This window comes from Protobothrops mucrosquamatus, unplaced genomic scaffold (genome assembly GCF_001527695.2).
Source record: "Protobothrops mucrosquamatus isolate PMUCROS unplaced genomic scaffold, P.Mucros_1.0 scaffold108, whole genome shotgun sequence".
NCBI classification, from domain to species: Eukaryota; Metazoa; Chordata; class Lepidosauria; order Squamata; family Viperidae; genus Protobothrops; species Protobothrops mucrosquamatus.
The window spans coordinates 709,704-732,842 of record NW_015386480.1 but is presented as its reverse complement, the minus strand read 5'-3'; the positions used below and the strand labels follow the sequence as shown (position 1 = coordinate 732,842).

At 41.4% G+C, this 23,139-nt stretch overlaps 1 protein-coding gene across 3 annotated transcripts in view; it reads left to right on the top strand.

Moving 5' to 3' along the window:
- AR (androgen receptor) overlaps positions 1-23,139 on the top strand; it is a 181,650-nt gene that overhangs the window by 149,390 nt on the left and 9,121 nt on the right. For all 3 annotated transcript variants that reach the window (XM_029283479.1, XM_015812712.1, XM_015812711.1), the window contains one exon: positions 10,749-11,036. In XM_029283479.1, the coding sequence (XP_029139312.1) occupies positions 10,749-11,036 (288 nt within the window). The remainder of the gene's footprint in view (positions 1-10,748; positions 11,037-23,139) is intronic.

Below are 23,139 nucleotides of genomic sequence, written 5' to 3'. Positions count from 1 at the left end.
TACAGCTCTCAGAACATTTCACAACCTTACTCAGACGTGCACATTGTGCTTACATGTATGTACACACAAGAAAAAAATAGACATTTGTTGAGAAAATGAGGAGAAAATTATGTTAAAGCCCCAAACATTCCCATGTATGGAACAGGAATAAGAGTGGAAAGTGGTTTTCTCTCTGTGATCTGCAAGGTTTTCTCTTATAAAAGTGCAAAAACAAAAAGAATGACAAAAAAGAAAAGAAATATTTAAAAAAGTTACTTCCAATCTTAATCACAAAAAATATAAATGAAAATGATAACTTTTCATCTTCTAAAAGCGTACAAATATCTCTTCTTTCCATAACGTATCCCTTATTTATGCATAAAACAATAATAAACTTTCCAGTCCTGATGTCAGCAAATATCTGTAAAATGGTCACCAGAGCTTTATGAAAACATGTGTCATTTTAATCTTGGTCAAAGAAACCAACTTTATATTCCTTTCTTTCATCTCTGAAAATTTTGATCTTTAATTCATTCAGCTGTTGTCATAGGATTTGGTTTCTGTTCAATTTTTCTTTATCCAAACTCAAAGACTTCTTAAAGGCTTTAGCAAACCTCCATAGTAAATCCATTAAAAAGTCATTATCCCCTTTTTTTGTTTACCATTTGTATTTCCAGTTTCATTTTCAACGCTTGAACCAGGTTCTTGTGTATATCCAGTAAAAAAAAGTCTTTATCCGGGTCTTTCTCTGGGCATCGCTTTTCCACTTTAGCTGCCTTTTATGTCTTCTTTATTAACCAGTATTTCTGGTTTTAATATTTCTACATCAGGCAATTTTTTACATCTATCACCTCATCATTAACATCTTCTGGACAATCAAGCTGTAGAAGCAGATATCATTGCTGACATTGCTTACAAATTTCTGGCCCCATTCTTTGAAAATTTCCTGAAGTATTTCAAACATTCTAATGTTTTGTGTCATTTTGTAAGCCCCATACGAAGAAAAAACCAAGGGCAAGTTTACATTTTGGTTTTTTTTCCCTTTTCTGCTTGGAATCTTTATTCCTTCCCAGTGTCCAATTTCTGAAGTCCTAAAGTTTCAAATCTCTGTTATCACTTAAGATAGACAAAACAATTTGCTTTCCATGAAAAGCTGTTAGTTTAATAAAAGCTTATAGTAACAAATATTTAAAATTTGCCTGGGCCCTTAATTTGTGTATATCTTTCTTAAATCAAAGTCTTATTTGCTTTTTACTATTTATTTCCAATTCTTTAAATTGTTAAGTTTTTTTCAGGAATGGAAATAAATTCACCAGGTTGCTTTTAAAACTTATCGCTTTGAAGGTCTCTAATAGCGTTAAGATAATTAAATTGGTAATTTCTGAAAGTGGTTAGAAAATGAGTTAGCAAATCCAGTGTCTTTTAAAAGTTTCCTCCATATTTGTCTCATGTTGTGAATGCTCCAACACTGGATGTTTTTAAGAAGAGACTGGACAACATTTGTCTGAAATGGTATAGGGTTTCCTGCTTGAGCAGGGGGTTGGACTAGAAGACCTCCAAGGTCTCTTCCAACTCTATTATTATTATTATTATTAGTAGTAGTAGTAGTAGTAGTAGTAGTAGTAGTAGTAGTAGTATCCTCCTCCTCCTCCAGGAGACTGCTGTCTTGCGGCCTCTTCATGAGGGGCAGCAACCCAGAGCACATGGGGATAATCTCTATTCCTCTCCTTTTCTGGAGAGGTTCCCAAAAACTAGTTTACTTGCTGATTCTTGAGTCTTTGCCATGGTTGTCATCTTTCCTCAGAGACATGCTTAGCTTGCCATGCCTCCCCTGGAAGACTGAATTATCTAATCTGCAAGGTTTTTTGATTTGCAGAAACCAGGAATGACAATAATAAAAGTAGCCCACCCTCATCTCCACCCCAAATAGTGAAAAAAAATCTCAGTATCTGTGTGCATTTTAAGGAGCGTTTCGTTCTGCTACTGTCACAAACTACTGAGTTGAGTATACAGTATGTTCTGGAGCATTTTTTTTAAAGTCTTAACATGCAGCTTAAGCCTCTTGTTAAAAAAACAAGTAGCTTAGGCTGCCTGCTCTTTGTCACAGAAAACATTTAGCTTTTTCAACAGCAACCAGATGATGGTCATATGCACTTCATATCCCATGTCTTCAGCAGGGAGTTGGACTAGAAGACCTCCAAGGTCCCTTCCAACTCTGTTACTCTGTTCTGTTCTGTCCTCATCCAGAAGAGAGGCAGCAGAGAGTTCAAGTGTGTGGCATAGTCTTAGGCTCCATTGGGCTTAGTTTCATAGCCAGGATCCACAAGCTACCAAAGGGAGCACATTTGCAGCAATAATACTGAGAGTCAGACTCAGCTTTGATGGTGTTGATAAAGCACAGATCAAGTCGTAATTCCTAGCTAGTACCATTTTGGAACAAAGACAGGGTGCTAAAGTGAGCCTTGTTGAGCTCAGTGGATCTTGTTGCTAAAAAACAGATGCCAGATTGTGTGCCGCATGTGGATTTTGCTCTGAACATGTTTGGCAAACTATAGGATGGGCAAGATAAACAAGGATCCATAACTGCTTCTGAATGTTCTCAAGTCTCCTTGAGCAAGACTGCAATCACCCCAAAAGCCACTTAACGTTGCTTTCACGATGCTGACACAAAAAGATGTGAGATGCAGAATAAGACTTTTCTGTGCCAAATGCAACATAGGGGAAGGAAATTCATGCAGTCCTTAGGTCACTGTCCTGAAGAACTGCCTAAATCATAACCCAGCCCAAAGGTTCCCTACAAGCCAACTCCTTGGCATTGGCATCTTTTTCCAAATGCCCAGCCAGGGCAGTCCCAGCTACCCTGCTGGTGCCTGTTTGTGTGTGAGCAGAGGCACCCTGGATCCAAGGCCACAAACTCCCAAGAGCAGCCTGGGTCGATGGGCATCAGATGAGAGAAGCTGGTGGTTTCCTGGGAGTTTAACTGCCAAACAGTCTCCTGCTTGGCATTGTTCTGACCAAGCTAAGAGTTCCCTTTCAGAAAGAAAATCTCTTTAGTTGAATGTTACAAATAAAGCTCAGTCCTTCCCATGATCAGGTGCTTCCTCGGGCCAAGCAAATGAATGCCGTATGTGCACGTGTGTCCATTCTAGGTCACTCTAACCTTTTGCCTGCCTCCTTTTATCTTCCCTTTTAATGTTAACTTAAAAGTAATTGTGAAAATGTGGGCTGTGAATTGGTGCCCACCATTCTCCCCCCTTTGGAATCCCTCCCCGAGTTGTTCCTGTCTTGACCTCACAGAAAGGTGCAAAAATGTTCAGTGGTTGGATATTTGTGATTAACTCTTTACTAACAGTAGGCAGCTGAAGTGCCCCATTTGATGAGAAAAGGGGAGAGGAGGAAAAGGTAGGTTTGGTGCTCTGACCAATACAATATCTTTTATTGTTCATGCAGTTCATTATTGATCTAGTCCAGGTATGTCAAACTCGCGACGTCACATGATGTCGCGCGACGTATCGGAGCTTTTTTGCCATTGCCGGCAATGGGGTGGATGCAGCTCCGGTATGATGAAACTGGCCCGCGGGCCGGCAGTTTGACACCCCTGATCTAGTCCATCCGATGCCAAGAATTGTAAAACCTTGACTTCAGACTTGCATCATTCAAACTTGAGCCAGTCATGCAATCAAGCATTAAGGGTTAGTGTTAGCAAGCTCTGGGCTAAAACTGGCACAGCCAATTCTTGGTTCCTGCCTTGTAGTCATAGCTCTTTCTTCCCCAAAGCCTCCACACCAGCACAGTGCTGCAGACAAGGGGAGGCCTCCGGTTGGATCAAGGAAACTGCAGGGTCGAGTCCAGGCAGTCACCCGGAGTCAAAACCAGACTCAAAGATACACACACAAACACACAAATCCAAGAATCCTCTGCCTCACCAGCATCCCACCAATCCAACATCAGAGCTCTCCTACTCAGGATAAAAATGTTTCAGAAGTAACCAACTTCATTTATTTTAAGCTTTGTATCCCACCCCTTTTTAGTCTAACACATAATCAAGGTGGTCAAAGTTGGCAACATATTAAATGGAAAAATAACTAGCTGAAAATCTGCAACTGGAAGACAGAAAATGGAAAATGAGCAACAAAAGCTATTGTTCATATCTAACTCAGGCAAGGAACCCAGCAAATAAAATTACTTCTCTGCCATCATTGCATTTATTTAACCCTAACTGATTGAGACCTTCTAAATGGCCCCAGACCTGCTTAATACTGGTTCAGGGGAGATCCCTCTATGGCCAGTTTGTACTCTTCAACGTCTTTGTAAATGATTTAAATGAGGGAATAGAAGGGGAACTCATCAAATTTGCAGACACCACTAAACTTGCAGGAGTAGCCAACAGCCCAGAAGACAAGATTCAGATTCAGATGGATCTCAACAGACTTGAACACTGGGCCCTGTCTAACAAAATGAAAATCAATGCAGAGAAAAGTAATTGTGAGAGGGATCTTGGAGTCCTAAGGGACAATCACTTAAATATGAGCCAGCCGTGTGCAGCAGCTGCCAAAAAAGCCAATGCAGTCCTTGGCTGCATTAACAGAGGGATAGAATCAAGATCATATGAAGTGTTACTACCACTTTATAATGCCTTGTAAGATCACATTTGGAATGTTGCATCCAGGTTGGCTACAGGAACTGGGTATGTCTAGTCTAGTGAAAAGAAGGACTAGGGGTGACATGTTAGCAATCTTCCAATATTTGAGGGGCTGCCACAAAGAAGAGGGGGGGTCAACCTATTTTCCAAAGCACCTAAAAGCAGGAGCACCGTCCTAAAAGCAGGACAAGAAGCAATGGATGGAAATTAATCAAGGAGAGAAGTAACCCAGAACTAAGGAGGAATTTCCTCACAGTGAGAACAATTAATCAGTTGAATGGTGGCATGCTTCCAGAAATTGTGGGTTCTCCATCACTGGAGGTTTTTAAGAAGAGACCGGACAGCCATTTGTCTGCAATAGATAGGATTTTCTGCCTGGGCAGGGGGTTGGACTAGAAGAGTTTACACTCATCTCTTCTAAATACAAATATTCCTCAGTTTAAGACTGAGCATATGTTTCTAGCCCAGTGGTGGTGTATCTCTGTGTATCTAGAAATGTCTCTGTTAATGTGATTCTGCTTCCCTTGAATATTTCTTGTTTGTGTGACCTATCTCATAGGCTTCCAGAGGTCTCTGTGAAACTTGCCAGCCACAATGGATTAATAATCTCAATTTTTCCAGTTAAACACTGTGGACATGATGTCGTAAACCATTTTGAATAGAGCTGTGTTTCCTTAGCTACTTCCAAGGCAACAGAAGGCCTGACTGCCCTTCATTTGAAATGGGGCAGCTACCCAACAGTTGCCAAAAGATCCTGTGGTGTCAGTTCAAGATCAAGGGTGCTCTTTTAGGGCTCTGCCCATCCCTGCCCTGGGCATCTTTAGTGGTGTGATGTTAAAGTCATTCAGAATGAACGATGGCCTTCTCCCTCTGGGCAGGAACCATGTTGCATTTTTATAGCCATCATGCCTGCCTATTTACTTTGCAGGCCTCAGCCCAAAGGGCTCCCTTTCAGCTGGACTTAGGTGCCAAGGAGGGATTTTGCAAGCATTCTTCATTCCTGGCCTGCCCTCCTCCTCTGCCCAAGACACGGCTGACACAGTTTCCAGCTGCATTAGGCAATGTGCAGGACAAATGTGAACATACCAGGCTACCCTTGTTTTTCAGCCTGAAGCACGTTTTGTACTTCCACGGGCAGATTGGGGGGGGGATGTGACTGGTGCCAGTGGTTGCTTCCCCCTACCAATGTTTCTAATGATAACCCAAACATTCAATACCTAATACATCATATTTTCTCTCTCTATCTCTCCCTCCCTCCCATTTGCACACATGCCCCCACCCACCCACTCCTATTTGTGTTGTGTGGTTGAGCTGATCCATCAGCTTAAGTTTAATAACCTTCTCCTCTTGAGGAAACAGGGAATCTTGTCTTTTCCCATCCATAATCAAAGCTACAATCATTATCAGCAGGAAACCAGGATTTGTTCCAAAAAAAGCAGAATCTGTTATTTTGGAGCAGCTGGGCTGACGGGAGGGGGAGAGGGCTAGACTGGACATAGCAATCTGTTTGTCCAAACTCTGGAATGTTTTCTCTAGGGTTCCACTAACTGACCTCTTGTGCATTAGAGGAAACAAACTGGACTTGCAAGGCTGCTCTCTAAGTTTCCTAATGGGGCATTCACTACTTGTAGAGCAGGACTTTTTCAAAATCTCAGCAACTTTAAGATATGTGGACTTCAGCTCCCAGAATTCCTTTGCCAGCATGCTTGCAGACCACACATCTTAAAATTGCTGAGGTTGAGACACACTGCCACAACAGTGTGCTGCAGCTGCCAAAAAAGCTAATGCCTTCCTGAGCTGTATCAACAGAGGGATATCCTCAAATCACATGAAGTGTTAGTACCACTTTCTGCTGTGCTGGTAAGACCACCCTTGGAATACTGCATCTATTTCTAGTCACCATGATACAAAAATGATGTTGAGACTCTAGAAAGAGTGCAGAGAAGAACAACAAAGATGATTAGGAGTCTGGAGATTAATAGTATGATGAACGGTTCAAGGAATTAGTTATGTCTAGTTTAACAAAGAGAAGGAGTAGGAGTAACATGATAGTGACATTCTTTCAATAATACTTGAGGAGCTGTCACAGAGAAGAGGTGGTCAAGCTATTCTCCAAAGCACCTGAAGGCAGGCCAAGAAGCAATGGATGGAAACTTATCAAGGAGAGATCCAACCTAAAATTAAAGAGATATTTCCTGGCAGTCAGAACAATTAATCAGTGGAGTGGCTGCCTCCAGACATTGTGGGTGCTCCATCACTGGAGGTGTCTATGGAGATTCGCAGAACTGAAGAAGCTTCTTAGATGAGAAGCAAAACATCTTCAAGCAAAAACAAAGTCCAGTTGCCTTTTGAAAAGCACCTTTGGGACAACCATGGCCTGGATGATGGGGAATCTCCACAAACTACAAGTAAAAACATTAAATAAATGCTTTGCTCAGTGGCAGCATTGTGGCCACTGAGGTTTATCCAGGGCACAATCATTACTAACTGAATACCTCCCAGTATTTGCTGTAGTCCCATTAGCTGGGAAGCCTTGAAGTTGCAGTTGCGAACCATAGAGATCATGAGAAGTTGGGCAGAGCTGCTCTAATGTCTAAATTTTGTATCTTGACTTCTGAACATAGACTGAAGTCACAGCTTCTCTCAGAAATGGCCATGCAGGCAACTCTGGAAGGTTAGATCTTTCCAGATGTGCAGCATCTTCTTTGGCTCCCTTTGGCGACCATGCATGTAGTCAAAACAGAAGGACTGTTGTGTCTTGTGAACACAGATAGGCCGTGTTATGCTGACTGTGGAGCTTGAAGCAAAACTGCCTCAAGGTTAAGAGAGGAGCGCAGCGATGTTCTTGGGAAAGCTTATCAGAACGTTGCGAGACACAGTCAGATCATGTTCAGCAATTCTCCTTGTCACCATCCCAACCTGCATAAATAATGGCACGGATGTCATGCTGCACTTTGCTCTTGTTTTTCAAAGGTTACTCACTTTTATTTTTTATTGCCATGTTCCCATTTTTACAGAGCAACCTCCCTTAATTGCTTTTACTGTAGATCATCCAAAGCATATAATTAAAGATCAGCCTTTGAATTGATTTATTGAGATGCTCTTTGATTTGACATTTTTATGTTTGGAGGCTTATTTTTTATATTATGGCCAAACGAAGTTTCAGATAAGTATCATTTAATGTAGGGAGACAGATCCTCCAGGACAACAGATACTATTTTATGCTTCTCTTGCTGAAGTGAAGCAATCAGGATTTTTCCTCTCTCTTCCCCATTATTTCTAATTAATTATTTTATTTTCTTCCAAGCTGGCTTTTGAGAAAAAGGTGATGGAGTTTCAGGGAGATATAAAAGCATTTTATTGTCTAGAATAACAAAATCTGGCTCTGGAGATTTTATGGCTGTGAGCAAGCCAATTATTAAAGCAAACATCCAGGGGGGGAAATAAATAAATAAAGGCTAGAAACAGTCCATTTCAGAGAATTAGAGAAGTCATAATCACAGACTTCCTAGGGTTTTATTCTTATCTATGTAACGTGATGCAAGTCTGAAGGTTGCCTGGATCGGCTTAAATCTCCCTGGCAGTGCAGCTCTTCAGCGGAACATTCAGGACTCGGCAAGCTGTTCAGTGGCTCAGCTCAGACAAGGGGCAGGGCTGATCCAGCTGGCTTCCTCTGGTCTATAGAGCCACCATTTCTAGCTGGATTTAACCAGCCTCATTAATACAAGGACATACTGTAGAAAAACGTCTTTCTTTTTCTTAATTCTGTAGGGCAGGGTCTTTAAAATTGTGATTGCTGCCCCTTCTCCTGGGTCACCTGGACAAGCCAACAGTCCTCTTGTCTAAGCAGAACCCAGAACAAGTCTTGACCAGCTGAGGTTGCACCTGCAAAGCTGGATCGCGGTCTGTGTTCGCTCCTTGGCCTGACCCAAGTTGAGGTTTCCCATTGTTTCTGTTATGAAGAGGGAAAACAAATGTGGAATGAGAACTGCGAGCGGGTCTCTCAACAATAGAACCTAAGTTTCAGGACTTGTGCAAAACTAGGCAAGCTCATTCTTCCCATTAAAATAACATTATTTAAATGTTAATTGCTAGTGGAAAATCTTTATTTTAAAAAAATTACAAGGTTCTGTCACTAGGTTTGTTTGTTTGACATATTTTCTGATGAAAAGTGTTTTTATTACGTGCCACTAGCCCGTAAAATCATTAGCATTATTCATGCGTGGGACAAATTCATTTATCATTCAGGGCAGGGGTGGGTAACGATGGCCCTTCAATGACTTGTGGACTTCAACTCCCAGAATTTCTGAACCAGCTATGCTGGCTCAAGAATTCTGGGAGTTGAAGTCCACGAGTCATAAAGGGGCCATTGTTCCCCACCTCTGATTCAAGCAGTCAAGAATTTGAGAGGCCTTTCAGAACCCCTGAAATGCAGCACTTCTGTGAAATAGTGGAGCCTGGTCCGACCCACAGCCAGTTCTGCAGTCACCATTTGGGTCCCACAGCCAGTCAGCATCCTAAGAGAAACACATAAAGGCAAGCAATTCAGCGAAACGACAAAATAGAAGACAACCATGAAGTCAATAGAGCATCCCGGCTGTCTAGGGAGATACAGTTTGTTTGTTCGGGTTTTTTTTTTTAAGGCAACCTCATTTGAATATTAGGAAAAAATTAATAAATTGCACAATTCCAAAAGCAACATGACCAGTAAAAACTGGAACAATTCAGACAGTTTAGAGAAGGGAGCAAAGGTTATCAGAGCACCAACCAGAAAGTCAACCTCCAAAGAGAAATTAAAAGAAAGAGTGTTTAGTTTTGAAAAGCGCAGATTGTCACACTCAAAGGCAGGAATAATGGATGTTAGTTACCTAAAAGCCAATCCCATTTGAATATTAGGAAATATTACGAGGCTTTAGTATAAACTATAGTATGAAACATAGAGCTGGTCTATACTGAGTAGGGATGGAGAAGGTGGGGTGGAGAAGGGGAACAACGCCCCCACCTCTGCTGCTGCAATAGCTCGCCCTCTCTTTTTACCCAGCCTTTGTGATTTCCATTGTGACGGGGAGCAGCAATAGAATTCACAGCCTGCAAGTGGCTTCCATGGAGCCTCCAAATTAACATTTTAAAAATACATCATTTAATTTTTAAAAATGACATAGCCTGCCAGAATTAATGAGAATTATCCTAAGAGATCTTACAAGATTTTGGGGCTGGGTAGGTCATCAAAGTTTAATCCTTTGTACGCCATTTTGCCCTTGAGCATAGTGACCCCTGCCATATTAAAAGGATGGATACCCTTTACTTTGTAGAGTATAACTAGTCTTGTAGGATCAGATCGAAAATATATAAAACATGCTCTTTTGCTTGCAAGAATGGTTGTCAGAAATCTAGTTGTTCAGAAATATAAAAGCATAATGATGGAAAAATCTCTGTTATGTTCCTGCAGCAGGAGATCCAGGGCTATACTGCTGCTCTGGGCATTGGGGAAAATTCCATATAATTCTAATGGTGAACATCAGTTCTGAATATCGAGAGGCATTCAGAGGAACACAATTCCATCTTGTCATACCAAGTGCGACAAACACAACAGCAGGAGGAGGAGCACTCATTTTAGGGGCAACCACAACCCCCGTGATGTCTATCACTCCCAAATGGTTTGCTCAAATCCTAACACATTAATTTTTGCAAACGCTAAAAATATTCCTTACAAATTTGTGCAAGCCTGCACGGTATTCCGCTGTGGAACCTTGGGGGAGAAGACTGGACTCTCAGGGTTGTCATGCAAAGTCTGGTTGAGATAGTGAGAATTTATAAAGTTATTTGTAATCATTTTCTTCGTATTGTATTTACACAACTGCCTGGGTGAGTGGGAGCTGCATTAAAATTCTGTCCTGCCCACCTCTCAGCCTAGGCTGGGCAGAGGAACTCAGAGGGCCCCCAGGGCATTCTGGTGTCTCCCCCCAGAGTAGCAGCAGCAGCAGTGCCCAAGAGCAGCAGGTTCATCAGGTTTAGTATTGTGAAAGAAGCTTCCATAAACCTTTCCTCCTTTGATGATATGTCCACTCATCCTATAAACTGTCAACCTGTGATGGAAAGTTTTCTTAGAACCCTTTTTTCCTTTCAGCCCGCAAGTTAAAGAAATTGGGTAACCTGAAGATGCAAGAAGAAGGGGAAACAGCAGGGCCATCGAGCCCCACTGAGGAGCAAGCCACGAAAATGCCCATCACGCACATCGATAGCCTGGAATGCCAGCCTATCTTCCTCAATGTCCTGGAAGCCATTGAGCCTGGCGTGGTTTGTTCAGGGCATGACAATAATCAGCCTGACTCCTTTGGCTCCCTTCTCACCAGTTTGAATGAGCTTGGAGAGAGGCACCTGGTACATGTGGTGAAATGGGCAAAAGCCTTGCCAGGTAAGAAGCATTTTTGTGTACTCCCAGCTCCATTCAGCCCTGTCAGGATCTGAAGATGTTAAACAGGGAGTGTCTCAGGTGATGGCGGCACTCAGTGGAAGTCAGGGAGACTTCCTGGCAATCTTAGAGCTGAAGGCTAGGCTGGAAGTGAAAAAACTTCTTGGAAGAAGGTGGTGGCTAACATAAAATAATAGGGTTTGAAGGGAGGTTGGAGATCTTCTAGTCCAGCCCCCTGCTCTATTATTGCCACAAAAACTGCATGGAAGGGGGTTGGATTTATCTCAAGGAAACTTAACTGAGGGTACATGGCATGGATACATTCCTTGGTATCCATCAGGCTCCTGCTCACATTACTCTTTAACATTTTTAAATGCAAAGAAATACTAAGAGATCTATTGCCTATTTATATCTCTTGACTCCATATAGGTCCTGTTGGTATTTTGAAAAAAATGAAAAGGCTCTCAAAAAACAAAATGCGTCCTTGAGCCGAAAAATATTGTCACCCTGAAAGCAGCAATGCAGGTCTCCCTTTGGCCTTAGACCTTTGCTGGGATTGTGTCAGAAATCCACGTTGCGATGCAAAGATGCATCTGCGTCTTTTTGCAGTACTTCCTTTAGTTTGGCTCCCTCTCTCTGGCCAGAGAAGGTCCAGCTTTACTGGCTTCTTGGCTGCACGGTATTTCTTGCTCAGGTGTTATCTGAGGCTTATTTTGATTTGATTGCTTGATTTGTACTCAGCTTCAGTTTGTTACACAAAATAGGTTTCTGTTCAAATATTACACGGAGTTCCTTCTTCCATTATTGTGCATATTCTTCAAAATTAAACTTTGACGTTCTCTTCCATTATCTGCTGTCAAAATAATGGGCAAGAAGCCAGTTCAAGAGGCAGCCCATGCAGAAGGGATCCATCAGAAAAGCAGAAGAAAAATCCCATGTCACCCATTCTGTGGAACAAATGAAAGAATCCAGTTTTTCAAAACATTGAAGGGCCTTACAGGACAAGATGCTCCTTGAGAAGATCCATTCCAGACAGCTCTATGAGAGCTTAGCCTTCTGATTCTTTCCAAGTGATTTTTTCTTTAGGCACTGCCTGCAAGCAAAACAAAATTTAATAGGTGCAGCTGATAGTTCCATTCCCATCTTTGTCCAAAAGGCTCAAATGATGCACCTGAAACAGTTTGTGTTGCATAAAGTACACAAGGTGACCCTGTCCCAGGAAGCTCCAAGGGCCCAGAGATCTCACAAAACCCCTCACATCACCTGTGACTCTTGCTCTGAGTTGTCTTGAACACAAGGCCCTCGGGGCAGGTAATGGGGACCCCACAGGCCTTCTCACTTCAAACTCCCTGACCCACCTGGGTTCAGTATTTTGACATCCTATATTAAACAAATTAAATGGAAACCTGGTCTGCTGTGAAAGTACACTATTAGCCAGTAAGCCATAGCTTTATTCTCCCAGGTATTCCCAGGGAAAAGAGGGTGTGCCAATGCCTGGGAAAGACAAAAGAAAAAGCATCCTGGGGAGCAGACCTTAGGGGAGGAGGCAGAGATAATTTCAGATAAAGGGACAATTGGGGATGACACATTTTTGTGATTAGCCAACTCTCCTTCGCAAGCATTGTGTAATGCCCTCAAAATCCCCCCCCCCGCAAAAGATTGCATTACCACAAGCGTCCTTCCCCTTAATCATCGCTTTGTCACAGAATGGATTTCCTCCCTGGGAACACCTGGGCCTCCAGATGCCTCTTTATATTGCTCTGGATTCATGACAAAATGCAAGACAAAAAGGCACCAATAAGACATCACTAGGAAGCTGAAGATCGAAATTCCACAAATACAGGGGTGCTTAAAGTTTGTGAACCTTTTGAATTTTCAGTTGTTTTAGTTGCGAAGTTGTGTCCGATCCATCGCAATCCCATGGACAACGTTTCTCCAGGCCATCCTGTCCTCTACCATCTTCTGGAGTCCATTTAAGTGCACGCCTACTGCTTCAGTGACTCCATCCAGCCACCTCATTCTCTGTCGTCCCCTTCTTCTGTTGCCCTCCATCTTTCCCAGCATCAGGCTCTTCTCCAGTGAGTCCTTCCTTCTCATTAGGTGGCCAAAGTACTTGAGTTTCAGCTTCAGGATCTGGCCTTCTAAAGAGCAGTCAGGGTTGATCTCCTCTAGGACTGACCGGTTTGATCGCCTTGCAGTCCAGGGGACTCGCAGGAGTCTTCTCCAGCACCATAGTTTTGCATTCAGCCTTTCTTATGGTCCAACTTTCACAGCCATACATTGCAACTGGGAAAACCATGGCCTTGACTATATGTACTTTTGTTGGCAGGGTGATGTCTCTGCTTTTTAGTATGCTGTCCAGATTTGCCATAACTTTCCTCCCCAGGAGCAAGCGTCTTTTAATTTCTTGGCTGCAGTCCCCATCTGTGGTGGTCTTAGAGCCCAGGAAGATAAAATCTGTCAATACCTCCATTTCTTCCCCATCTATTTGCCAGGAATTGAGAGGGCAGGATGCCATGATCTCGATTTTCTTAATGTTGAGTTTCAAGCCAACTTTTGCACTCTCCTTCTTCACCCGCATCAAGAGGCTCTTTAGTTCCTCTTCACTTTCTGCCATTAGAGTGGCATCATCTGCATATCTTAAGTTGTTGATATTTCTCCCGGCAATCTTAATTCCAACTTTAGATTCATCTAGCCCTGCCTTTCTCATGATGTGCTCTGCATATAAGTTAAATAGGCAGAGCGACAGAATACAGCCTTGCTGGACTCCTTTCCCAATTTTGAACCAATCAGTGGTTTCGTGTCCAGTTCTCACTGTTGCTTCTTGACCCGCATATAGGTTTCTCAAGAGACAAATAAGATGGTCTGGTACTCCCATCTCTTTAAGAACTTGCCACAATTTGTTGAAGCAGAAGTAGATGTTTTTCTGGAACTCCCTAGCTTTCTCCATGATCCAGTGTATGTTGGCAATTTGATCTCTAGTTCTTCTGCCTCTTCGAAATCCTGCCTGTACTTCTGGAAGTTCTCGATCCACATACTGCTGGAGTCTAGCTTGTAGGATTTTAAGCATAATTTTACTTGCTTGTGAAATTAGTGCAATGGTATGATAGTTTGAACATTCTTTGGCATTGCCTTTCTTTGGAATTGGAAGGTAAACTGACCTTTTCCAATCCTGTGGCCACTGTTGAGTTTTCCAAATTTGCTGGCAAATTGAGTGTAGCACTTTTACTGCAGCGTCTTTTAAGATTTTGAATAGCTCAGCTGGAATACTGTCATCTCCACTAGCTTTGTTGTTGCTCAGCTTTCCTAAGGCCCATTTCACTTCACATTCTAGGATGTCTGGCTCGAGTATTTCTGCATAAATGTGACCTAAATGTTATTTGATCTCCAAGCCAGTACCAAAACTAGATAAAGTCAAATTAAGCAAATGAGTCAAAAACATTGATCGAGGAAAATGATCCAAAGTGGTGTATTTATGTGTGGCAAAAATATGTCTACCTTTGCTTTCAGTATCTAGTCTGCCCCCACACACATACACACTTAGGCAGCAATACCTGCAGCTGAATGTTTCTGCTAACTGCTGATCAGTCCCTCCCATCAACAGAGGAATTCTGGAACTCCTTCTTCCAGCACAGCCTCCTGACTCTAACTTCCCCTTCGAATGAACTGGTCATTCTAGAGATTTACATAGTTTCACTACACACAAATATGTAGCTTTGGATCATTTTTCTGAATAAATAAATGAAGGAGTGTACTGGTTCTGACTAATTTCTTTAATTGGCTTCTCTTTCTCTAGTTTGAGGCATTGTGTGAAGAACAGATTATGATTTAGGCAAGGTTTGCGCAGGAATATTGAAAATGTTCACGACCTTTTAATCCCTGCTATAACTCATTAATTTGTAGGATGAAAGAGACATCTACTTCCTTTTTCAATGTACCTCAATCCTGCTTAGGCCTTGCCAGTTCTAATTTCTGCTAATTTTCATGAAAGCTGCATAGGAGTTTTCAGTTTCATTAATCTCACTTTTCCAGCAATGTTCAGGATATTTGAATGATCAATTTGTACATATACTTGTGCGCTTAATCAAATTGCAGTTATAAAAGAAAGAAATTCTACCACCTTCATTGATTGTTAAATCTCAAAATACCTGCTGAAATGATTAACATAATTAAAAGAACAATGTTTGGTTTTGGTAGATGAATTCTACCTTCTTTCATGTTTGTTTCATTAAATGCCTCTTCCTCGAGTGGGCATCCATCTGTTTTGGACAGTGATCATCACATCATCACATCACATAAAAAGGATTTTATTGTGGGAATTTGGTGCAGGTCACCTGCTGAAGCAGAAGTGGATCAGAAGATCTCTTTCTAAATCAACTTTGGAATTCCTTTGGAGATCAAGAGTCTTGGCCAACCCACTGCTAGGAAAGAGAAGTCCAAGAGGCTTCTGGCCTCTCTTGATGGTGAGAATTTTCTCAGAAAGTAGAAGGAACAAGGGATCCAGCTCTCTGGCACCAAATGCTGCCTAGGAGAGAGGAACTGGCCGATGAATTGGAAGAGTCAGGGATCTTGGTGAACAAAATCTGCCCATGTTGGAGTAAAAAAAAGAACTTGATGAGGAAAAGCTGAGACAATCAATTGTGTGCCATGGACTTTGGGATGGAACTTCTAAAGGATGTTCAGAACCAAAAGGGGAGGAAGAACCTGAAAAGGAGATGCTGAAAACATAATCTCCAGGAGAAGAAAAATGGGGAAAGCAGAGGCCTGCCTAGGCAAACGGGGAGCTCTTTGACTTGCCAAGAAGGATAATGGAACGAGGGTCCAGTCTCCTGGACATCTAGGGTGAAGTCAGGGAGGCTCAAGCTCTGCATGAGAGGTTGGGGGCAATAGAGGAATAGCCAGCCTAGAGTCATGATAGACTCCACTTGATGGGAAGTTTTCAGACTGGGTGGCTGAATCAGATCAGAGGTTGGATGACATGACATAACATGACATTTATTTAGTAAATTTCTATGGCCACCCATCTCGGGGCAACTAACAATATGAAAAAAGATTTTTAAAAATATGCAGAAGGACAAAACTTCAGTCCAGCCTTCAACATGGCTAGGAGACGGGCTCCATCATGCAGCCAGGGCCCAGACTCTGGAACAAAGCCAAGCCTGCAAGGCTGTGTGGAAGGCCAACAGGGACGGGGCCAGTCTAATCTAGGTAGAGGTTCACTACAGTAAGAAAGGCTCCTCCTGGACCCTCTCAGCCAGTCGCAGATTAGCCCTGGAGCTCCTCCTGCTGGATCTAACAGGATGGGGAAATGCTGCTGGAGGGAGATCAACTCATGGGTAGCCTGGCCCCAAGCCATGAAAGGGTCAAAGGTAACACCAGCACGTTGCGTTGTACCCAGAAGCAGCCTGGCAGCCTGTGCGGCCTATGGAGCAGAGGTGTAACAGGTGCCAAACAGCAGGTACCCGCAATGTCTCACTCATTTGGCACTGCATTTGGCACCAGTTGAAGCTCCCAAAAACTCTTCAAGGGCAGCCCCAGTAATGTAAGCAGGATTTAAGATACCTTTTGATCCATACCTTATATGATCCTTCTTTATTAAAAAGAAAAGAAACAGGAATGGTCAGATGACACTCTGGGCTTTCCTTTCTGGTTTATGTGAATAAAGAGGTTGTCGGTTCATCCAGGCAAATTGAGAAAAAATTAGTTTTTTACTTGGGTACAACTGCATTGAAAAATTAGATTATTATCTAATGAAGCATTTAATTTCTATTGATTCCTATTTCATCAAACTTGATGTGCATAACTGTGGTTTATTAATGAAAACCTATCCCACCATTTAATGAAGAAACATGTCCTGGAACAATCCAATTCTAAGCAGAAGTAGAACCAGCAAGTCCGGGACGGCAGCCGTTGCTTCTGAACTTCAAAACTTCTAATGCTGTTTTAATTATTCAGCCATATGTCATATCAGCAATATAAAAGAGGGGAAGTAAAATGGAGGGGGAGAACTCTTTGGCATGCCTGCTTCACCATCCACAGTCAGACAGGGATGTCTATCAAGCTGTTTCTCCTCATGCTTTCAGCTCTCTAAAGAAAGCAATTAGGACCAAATTGTCTAAACTGTTATAAAGACCAAGAATTGCTACCCATTTCAAAAGGATAACTTTGCATGGAAGATGTTCTTTCTGTCAGTCTTACATTCCCAAACCGCTGCTTTTTTTGAAGTGTCATTTTAACATTAGTTAAATTATATTTTTTAGACCCTATTCCTGAAATTGTGAATAAGGATAATGAGAAAGTCACTCCTATTTGAGATTGTAGGTGTCATGTCACTACGACTTCCAAGACTGATGTCTTATTAGCAATCCCATAACTTGCTGGTGGTTGTTATCTCTGTTAAAAAAGAGCTTTTTAAAAGTACTGCCTGATTATTAACTCCTTTGACATTTCTCCTTTTGAAGGACTCATGTGATAAATGTTCATTAAAACCTGTGGCCTAATTTAGAATGAAGCATCCTGGAGTTTGAGTGTTTTGCTTTCCTGTGTCTAGAAAGAGGCAGGAAAACTCCTGAGCCAGTTGGGCTGGTTTCTGCAAAGGGTCTGGTCCCCACGCTCCCACCCCGGCCTGTTCCCCTTCCTCTCTTCTGCTGCTGCTCCCAGGCCATGCAGGGAGATGAGGGTGGAAGGGCAGCCGAAAACAGAGCCAAGGGAATGGCTTTTGCTGGCTCCTCTTCTCCTCCTCGCTTCTGCCTCCCCTTCACAAGGAATGTAATTGCTGCCTCTGTAGTCTTTGACTGTGAGGGATGCAATATTTATTTATGAAATTTATTTATGAAATTTATAGGCCTCCCATCTTACCTCAAGGTAATATCCAGTTTGGTTGCTGTCTGTGTAGACTTTTAGCCGCTCTATTAAGACAGAACGTAGACCATGGTGGAGGGAGTCCTTGCTTCATACTCCCAAGAGCCCACATGCACCTGGTGCACCTGAACAAATGATAACACAGAGAGTTCAAGAATGTCTCCCTCAGCAAATTTCAAGGTACCTGGATCAGAATAAGACAACTCAGTGCAGCCAGCTTGCCACCACCAAGTCACTTTTGCAAAGTTTTGCCAGCCCTAGTCAGTTGTGAGGCTGAGTTTCAGAGAACTCAGCTATAAAAAACACTTTCCACAACTGTTCTCTTGCATCAACTTTTTTGCTATTTCTTTGGCTAGCTCTTCAAAACCAGATGATTCTAGATGGACACATCCAACATTGTTGTCCAGCATATCTAGAAAGTATGTAATGGGAAAGGCTGAATGTAAGACTTAATCTATTGTCTTTACTGAAACTATTAACTAGGTACATCCATGGAGGGGGAGGGAAGGCAAAAAAGTCAAGATGGTGACCATGACTGCTCGACCAAAGCTGGGGCTTCTATAAGTAGTAACTGTGAGAGGGACCTCGGAGTCCTAGTGGACAATCACTTAAATATGAGCCAGCCATGTGCTGCAGCTGCCAAAAAGGCCAACACAGTGCTGGGCTGCATTAACAGAGGGATAGAATCAAGATCACGTGAAGTATTAATACTACTTTACAATGCCTTGGTAAGGCCACACTTGGAATACTTCATCCAGTTTTGGTCACCACGATATAAAAAAGATGCTGAGACTCTAGAAAGAGTACATAGAAGAGCAACAAAAATTATTAGGGGACTGAAGGCTAAAACATATAAGGAACGGTTGCTGGAATTGGGTATGTCTAGTTTAACGAAGAGAAGGATGAGGGGTGACATGATAGCAGCCTTCCAATATCTCAGGGGCTGCCACAAAGAAGAGGGAGTCAAGCTATTCTCCAAGGCACCTGAAGGCAGGACGAGAAGCAACGGATGGAAACTGATCAAGGAGAGAAGCAACCTAGAACTAAGGAGAAACTTCCTGACAGTTAGAACAATTAACCAATGGAACAACCTGCCTCCAGAAGCGGTGAATGCTCCAACACTGGAAGTTTTTAAGAAGAGACTGGACAGCCATTTGTCTGAAATGGTGTAGGGTTGGACTTGATGACCTCCAAGGTCCCTCCCAACTTTATGATGATGATGATGATGATGATGATGATGATGGATCATCGCACAGTCAGCCAGATGTTCAGACTGGATTTGGCATTTTGTCTACCTATCGAGTCCTTCCCAAGGACCTGGGATAGGCAGATGTGGATGTTTGATGGTATTACAGATATCGTCGCAGGATGGAAGCAGTTCCTAGTAAGGCCTCTTTTTGCAATTGACTAATAGCGAATTTGTCAATGCTGATGATGGTGTTCAAGTGGTGCTCCAGTTGTTTTGGGATTGCACCCAAGGTGCCTATTACTATTGGTACTACCTTTGCTTGCTTTTGCCACAGTCTTTCTATTTCTATTTGTAGGTCTTTGTATTTTGTTATCTTCTTCAGTTCTTTCTCATCTATTCTGCTGTCTCCAGGCACTGCCACGTCCACTATCCAGACTTTTTTGTCTTTCTTATCGACAATTGTTAAGTCTGGGGTGTTATGTTGCAGTTGCTTGTCTGTTTGAATTCTGAAGTCCCAGAACAGTTTAATTTTATCATTTTCTATGACTTTATTTTATGATCCCACCAGTTTTTGCTTACAGGCAAATGATATTTCTTGCAGATCTTCCAATGCACCATTGTTGCTACTTTGTCATGCCGCTGCTTGTAGTCAGTCTGTGCAATCTTCTTGCAGCAGCTTACCAGGTGGTCCACTGTTTCTTCAGCTTCTTTGCATAGGCGGCACTTAATGTCTGTTGCTATCTTCTCAATTTTGACTTTATATGCATTTGTCCTTAAGGCTTGGTCTTGTGCAGCCAGAATTAGCCCCTCGGTCTCTTTCTTCAATTTTCCTGCTCTTAGCCATTGCCAGGTCTTGTTATTATCTGCTTTATTATTATTATTATTATTATTATTATTATTATTATTATTATTATTATTATTATTATTATTATTATTATTATTATTATTATTATTATTATTATTATAACATGGTCCATCCTGACTTTTCTAACACCTCCTCTGCAGATACCCCTGTATCTGATTATACCTGATTATCCTTAGTTGTCCTAGCCCTCATTGGCATTTTTGTGGTTGTGTTGCTTTTATTATTTCTAGTGTAATTATTCATAAGGTTTTGAAATTTATTTTAATCCATTTAATCTACTTTTGGTGCCTTTACCACATAAATATGCTTTTTTGTAGAAAATGAATTAATTAATACACTCATAAACATATCATTTTCAGAACTTCTAAGCCTCTTTCTTATAAATGTGCAAAGCCCAGAATAAGTTTTTAAAAAATTAAAGAGCGAATGATATGATATGAAAGATAGATAGATAGTAATCTCTGGTTTACTTCTGTTCATGTAAACAATACTTGGTGGATTGCATCAGTCTTCACAAAAAAAGTAATTATAGCACAACATACCAAAAAAAAAAAATACTGCAAAAGACAAACTAGAAACAAAAATTAAAATAAGCAAGAAAATGGCAAGGGAACACCTATCCAATCTTGACGAATATAAATCACTGGGGCCTGACAGATTACATCCCAGAATTCTGAAGAAGCTGGCAAATGTTATCTCAGAACCGTTGCACCACATCTTTCATAAATCCTGGAGCACCAGGGAAGTACCTGATGATTGGGAAAGGGCTGATGTGGTTCCCATCTTCAAGAAAGGGGAAAAAAACAGACCCAGGAAACTACAGACCAATCAGTCTAACATCAATATCTGGAAAGATCCTAGAAAAGATAATCAAAAAACAGTTCTGCGAGCAAATCGAAGCAAACAAAGTTATAACTAGTAGCCAGCACGGGTTTGTTAAAAACAGATCATGCCAAACCAATCTTATTTCATTCTTTGGTAAAGTGATCAGATAGTAGACCGGGGAAACGCTGTGGACATAGTATACTTAGACTTCAGTAAGGCATTTGACAAAGTAGACCACAACCTGCTGCTTAGTAAGCTAGAAAAAGGTGAGATAGACAACAACAACATCAGATGGATTTGTAGCTGGCTGACAAACTGTACTGAATGAGTAGTCCTCAATGGTACTACATCCACATGGAGAGAAGTAAGCAGTGGGGTACCACAAGCCTCCGTCTTGGGCCTAGTACTCTTCAATATCTTCATCAATGACTTATATTAGGGAATAGAAGGGGAACTCATCAAATTTGCAAATGACACTAAACTGGCAGGAATAGCCAACACCCCAGAAGACAAGCTCAGGATCCAAAAAGATTTTGACAAACTTGAACAATGGGTACTATCCAACAAAATGAGTTTTAATGTGCAGAAAAGCAAAGTTTTACATTTAGGCAGGAAAAATCTCCTGGCTACCCTGGCTACCCTTGCAGGAGAGTTTACTGACTGCGAGGCTCAACCTCAGGGTGCTTGGAGGTAGCCAGAGACCCACGGAATTCAGGGCCTGCTCGGTCCTGGGGTAGGCTACTCCTGCCTAAGCGTAGGCCTTAATACATTTCTCACTGAAAGGAAAGGGAGAGTTAGATAGTGAATGTAATGATTGTATAACCGTGGATCTCTATGACTCTGAGATGTTGACCTGTTCTCTTCACATCTATTTCCTGCCTGTAGATAAACTCAGCAGGGAGCTGCCTCTTTTTTCTTCCCATTTATGATGTCCTCGCAACCACATAGGTAGCAGATACTAAAAACTGCACATTTTGATAGAAATCAACCTTTTGCTTTTTGATCAGTAAAGCTGTTTTGTAAATTGTCTTTAAAATCTTTCACATAATGTGTGCTGTTAACTTTTTCAACAGCCGATCTTGGGCTGGTTTTGTCCTTCCTAATTACATTTGACAGAGTGGTTTATTTGGGCTTAATCTGATGCTGGGAATAAGTTCAAGAGCTAGTAGGAGTAGAGGAACAGAGGTAAAAGAAGGTGCAGGTTGACAGAATGGGAAGATACAAGTGCAAACTACTTGGAGGGCAAATTTCTAAAACTCTCTGAATGATGTACACGGGGATGCAACCATATGATGCTGGCAAAGATGGTGAAGTGGCATTCAGAGAAGCAAATAAACAAAATTTTTGGCCTTATGCATCATTTGCATAAGGAGGTAGATTTTTCCTAAGTTGTTCCAGAAATCAGGACCAGAAAAAGAAAACAACTTCAAGCAAGGAAAAGGAAGTAGAGATCAGTTGAACATCAGCAAACTTATCTCACTAGTGGAACAGATACTCCGAAGGGGCCCCTGCTTGCATTACTGGGGCTGCCCTTGAAGAGTTTTTGGGAGCTTCAAATAATTTATTTTAAATTATTTTTCTTATGTGTATTAAATATTACCTATATTGTAAATCACCTTGGAGGGATGTAGAAAGTAAGAATAAGACATAGGTAGTTTCTTTGTGAGTAAAGGTACAAAAGGATTTAAGTGATTGGAAAAAGTTACAATTATCGCTGCTGGGGAGAATCTCAGCAGTAAAAATGAATATTCTTCCAAAATTCCTTTTCTTGTTTCAAATGATCCCTATTTTGAAAAAAGATGCTAATTTGGATATTTGGCAGAAGGGGATCAATACATTTATCTGGGCTGGTAAAAAACCAAGAGTCAAGTTTAAAATTATACAAGATGCACGGGAAAGAGGAGGACTTAAGGCACCAAATTTAAAATTATATTATGATGCGGTGGCTTTAACATTTATTAGTGATTGGCTTAACTTAACTAATAAAGATATACTTTTACTTGAGGGATGGGATTTATTATATGGTTGGTATGCTTATTTAATTTATAATAAAAAAGTAGATTAAGTTTTTAAAGCTCATATTTTAAGAAGTGCTCTATTATGAGTATGGAAGAAATATTATTATAGATTAAATTATAAAATTCCCATTTGGGCGATTCCAGGACAGGTGATAGAAGGGGTATCTAGAGGAATTAATTTGGATAATATTACTTATAGGGAATTACTTAGTCTGGTAGGAAAGGATTGGCAAATTAAATCCTTAGCAGATTTGAAACAAGAAAATATTGTATATTCTTGGTTTTATTATAACCAATTGTTAATGAGTTGGAATCTAGACCAGAAGGTCGGTATTACTTTGGAGGATA